At 41.5% G+C, this 2,925-nt stretch overlaps 1 protein-coding gene across 1 annotated transcript; it reads right to left on the bottom strand.

Annotated features, from left to right (window-relative positions):
• On the bottom strand, positions 344-2,453 carry LOC105178171 (protein POLLENLESS 3-LIKE 2). The gene is made up of 4 exons (XM_011101570.2): positions 2,127-2,453; positions 1,814-2,026; positions 1,577-1,732; positions 344-1,486 (listed from the first exon to the last, which is right to left on the bottom strand). The coding sequence occupies exons 1-4, from the start codon at positions 2,292-2,294 to the stop codon at positions 584-586; spliced, it is 1,440 nt and encodes a 479-aa protein (XP_011099872.1). The 5' UTR covers positions 2,295-2,453; the 3' UTR covers positions 344-583.

Raw genomic sequence — 2,925 nt, 5'->3', positions numbered from 1 at the left:
ATTGGGGAGCAAAGTGCAAATAACCCCTTAGGTTGGCGGGTGTGTTTGCATTTTACCCTTTAAAGAATACAGGGGATAAAATTGCTATTTCTTTTTTATAAAGAATATAATTTGCTTATTTATAATATTGGAACGGTTGCTTGCATTTTTTCCATAAAATCATATCAAATAAATTTATTGCCTTCGCACCCATTCTCCGTATGGCATCCACATTGTAGATGAGAAGAACAAGCAAGATCAGCAAAAATAGGTAATGCAGAACAAGAAACAAGATTGCCTAAAACAATAAGAAACACTGGTAAAAATAATAACGTCAAATTGCTTTATTTTTTGAAGAAGCCATGAAAAGGCAGAAAATGAATAAAATTAGACAGACACTCCTCTGTTGAGGGGGTGGGGGTGGGGATGGGGTGGAGACACCATTTATTTAGCTGTGAATCCCTCCCTCCTTCCCTCTCCCTACAGGAATGAAACTTGAGGAGAACAAGTTCATCTCCAACCTAAAACATTACCATAACTTAGAATCAAGATTCCAACTAAATTAGCTTTTAAGTCATATCTATATATAATGTTCAATAAAAAGTCAGGCCTTTGGACTCAAAGATGCTGTAATGTCTTGAAATACTTTGAGCCTTTTGTCAACCACCTTTCTCTGAGTGATATCATCGCCGTTGCCATGCCTTTTGTCGTCAGTCTTTCTCGTTGTTTCGTAACCCGGACCTAAAACAGCAGCAATTATAGCCTCCTCAAAGTCCTTGCTATCCGGGAGCAAATCGGCCCACTTATCGCCAGTTTTCTCCGGTGATATGGACTGTTTACGCACTTTATTCTCCGGCTCGGTGCAAGCCATCATCTTCTGCTCTAAGTTTGCTACGTTTCCGGACCTTGTCCTCTTAAGACTCTCAGGCAAAAGGGCAGTACCTGCGGAAGAATCCTTCCCAAATTTGGATGAATAGAATGGTGGTGCATCAATGTTGAGTGAATTCACCAGAGTAGCACCAATTCCTGGCTTGGCGCTTCTTTGTGGCAAACGGCTGGTTATGATGTTGGAGTTTGCATTCTCATCGGCATAAGCATCGTCTTGAAGTTTAGACGGCGGATGCGCGTTGGAGAATGGAGCAAGATTTTGCTCCTTGCAAGGCTGAGGCTGCCAGATAGCGGAAGAACCCAAGAATGCGTCAAACAGCTTACTCTGTTCCACCCTATCACCGCCCCGGTTCATCATCTCAGACTCAAGGTCTCTAAGCATTTGCTGCGCTCTCTCATAGGCCTTGAGGTGGGAATCGACGCCTCTGGGGCCGTCGGCCACCGCTGGCTTTACTCTCCGAAGGGTCTCTTTCGCCTCGCCTATTCTCCCTTGTTTCATCAGGCAAATGCCCAGATTGCACATCTTGTTATTATCCGGCGCCAGTAAAAGCGCTCGCCTGTAAGCCTCTTCTGCCTCTATGTAATTGTTTTGCTGCATCAGTGCCCATCCCAAGTTCCCCTGCAAAGTTCAAGATTCCACATTTTCTTGTCAATTCAAGCCTAAGCATACAAGTACAGTTTATGCAGCGTACGTGGGGTGCGTGTTTACCAGCAATCGAGTCGCCTCTTGCTCGACGGAGACCTGAAACTTCTTCCCTTGGGATCTTGCCGTCTTGGTTCGCTTCCCATTAAACGCCATTCCTTGCTGTATTAGATACAGTTTGTGCCTCAGCAGTGCTATTTGGTCATCCAATCTCCCACATCTCTGTACATTATTACATCTCAAACATGTCAGAAAAACATGAACTAGTTTCAAAATTCACTTACATCCCAAAAATATATATACCTTGTAAAGATCTAACAAGATGTTGTCAAGGGATTCTTGGGCTTGATCGGAACAACGGCTGCGCAACGACTTGATGGCTTCGATTGCCTCTTCCGCCCTGTTTTGCTGCTTCATCACAATGGCCATATCTTTAAGGGCACTATCCACTCTATCTCCGGCATTAATTGCTGCCCAGAACAAAGGTATTGCCCTCTCCGGATCCTTATCCACAAGCTGATTCAAAAGGAAAAAAGAACAGTATAATGGGCTCAGTTATCTCTTTATTTACCAAAGATTTTCACACTGCAAGAATGGGAAAAGAATTTGAACTCACTTGAACATTTTTCGCCCGGACATAAGGGGTGTCTCCAACCGGGACCTTGTGAGTCACGTGGAAGGTGTCAGACCTGGTTCGGCAGACGCCCAGCGGCTTGGCGGGAGACGACGGAGCCGATTTTGTGGGTCGGAAACCGGGCGGCCCATTCCACATTTCTTGCATCATTTTTGTAGTTTGGAATGATTTTAGAGAGTGTGGAATGTGGAGGGAGAGAGAGTGGAAGAATCGAACAACTTTACACACGCAACAGTGTGTGTGTGTGGGGGAGAGAGAGAGAAGAGAGGGCAGAGACGAAGAGGAGATGTGAAGGTTTGGGTGTGCTTTACAGTCGCTGAGAGGACTTTTGAAATATCTGACCGTTGGAGTTTACCGTTTCACAACTAGCCGTTGTGCTCTTTTTTCCGTGGTTTTTTAATTAACGGAGTTAAGAAAGGATTATTTCCATATCCACCCCCCTTATTTTTTATTATTTTCGTTTATGACTACAATTAATACACTATTTTTTTATATCTTAACCATTATTGTTTAATATATTTCCTTCATGACTGTAATTAATACCCTATATTTTTTTGTATTTTTTTCCATTTATTACTACAAATATTATACAATTCACTAAAAAAATTTTTGGCATCAAATATTTAAGTATGATATTAAAAATGTTATTAACTGTATGTATTACGTGATAAGAAGTTTTATTATTTCACTATAAAAATCTCATAAATTTTAATATTAATTATATTTAAATAAATATTGTCATCTATGTACGATGATAACATAGTGACCAAAGAAAAAAGTA

Source organism: Sesamum indicum, linkage group LG15 (assembly GCF_000512975.1).
Source record: "Sesamum indicum cultivar Zhongzhi No. 13 linkage group LG15, S_indicum_v1.0, whole genome shotgun sequence".
Lineage (NCBI taxonomy): Eukaryota > Viridiplantae > Streptophyta > Magnoliopsida > Lamiales > Pedaliaceae > Sesamum > Sesamum indicum.
This window is presented reverse-complemented; position numbering and strand designations above follow the sequence as displayed.

Coding starts and splice junctions, on each gene's coding strand:
- LOC105178171 (XM_011101570.2), bottom strand. CDS start 2,294: ATGATGCAAGAAATGTGGAATGGGCCGCCCGGTTTCCGACCCACAAAA. Junction 2,027..2,126: donor TCCGGGCGAAAAATGTTCAA/GTGAGTTCAAAT, acceptor CTTTTGAATCAG/CTTGTGGATAAGGATCCGGA. Junction 1,733..1,813: donor TCTTGTTAGATCTTTACAAG/GTATATATATTT, acceptor AATAATGTACAG/AGATGTGGGAGATTGGATGA.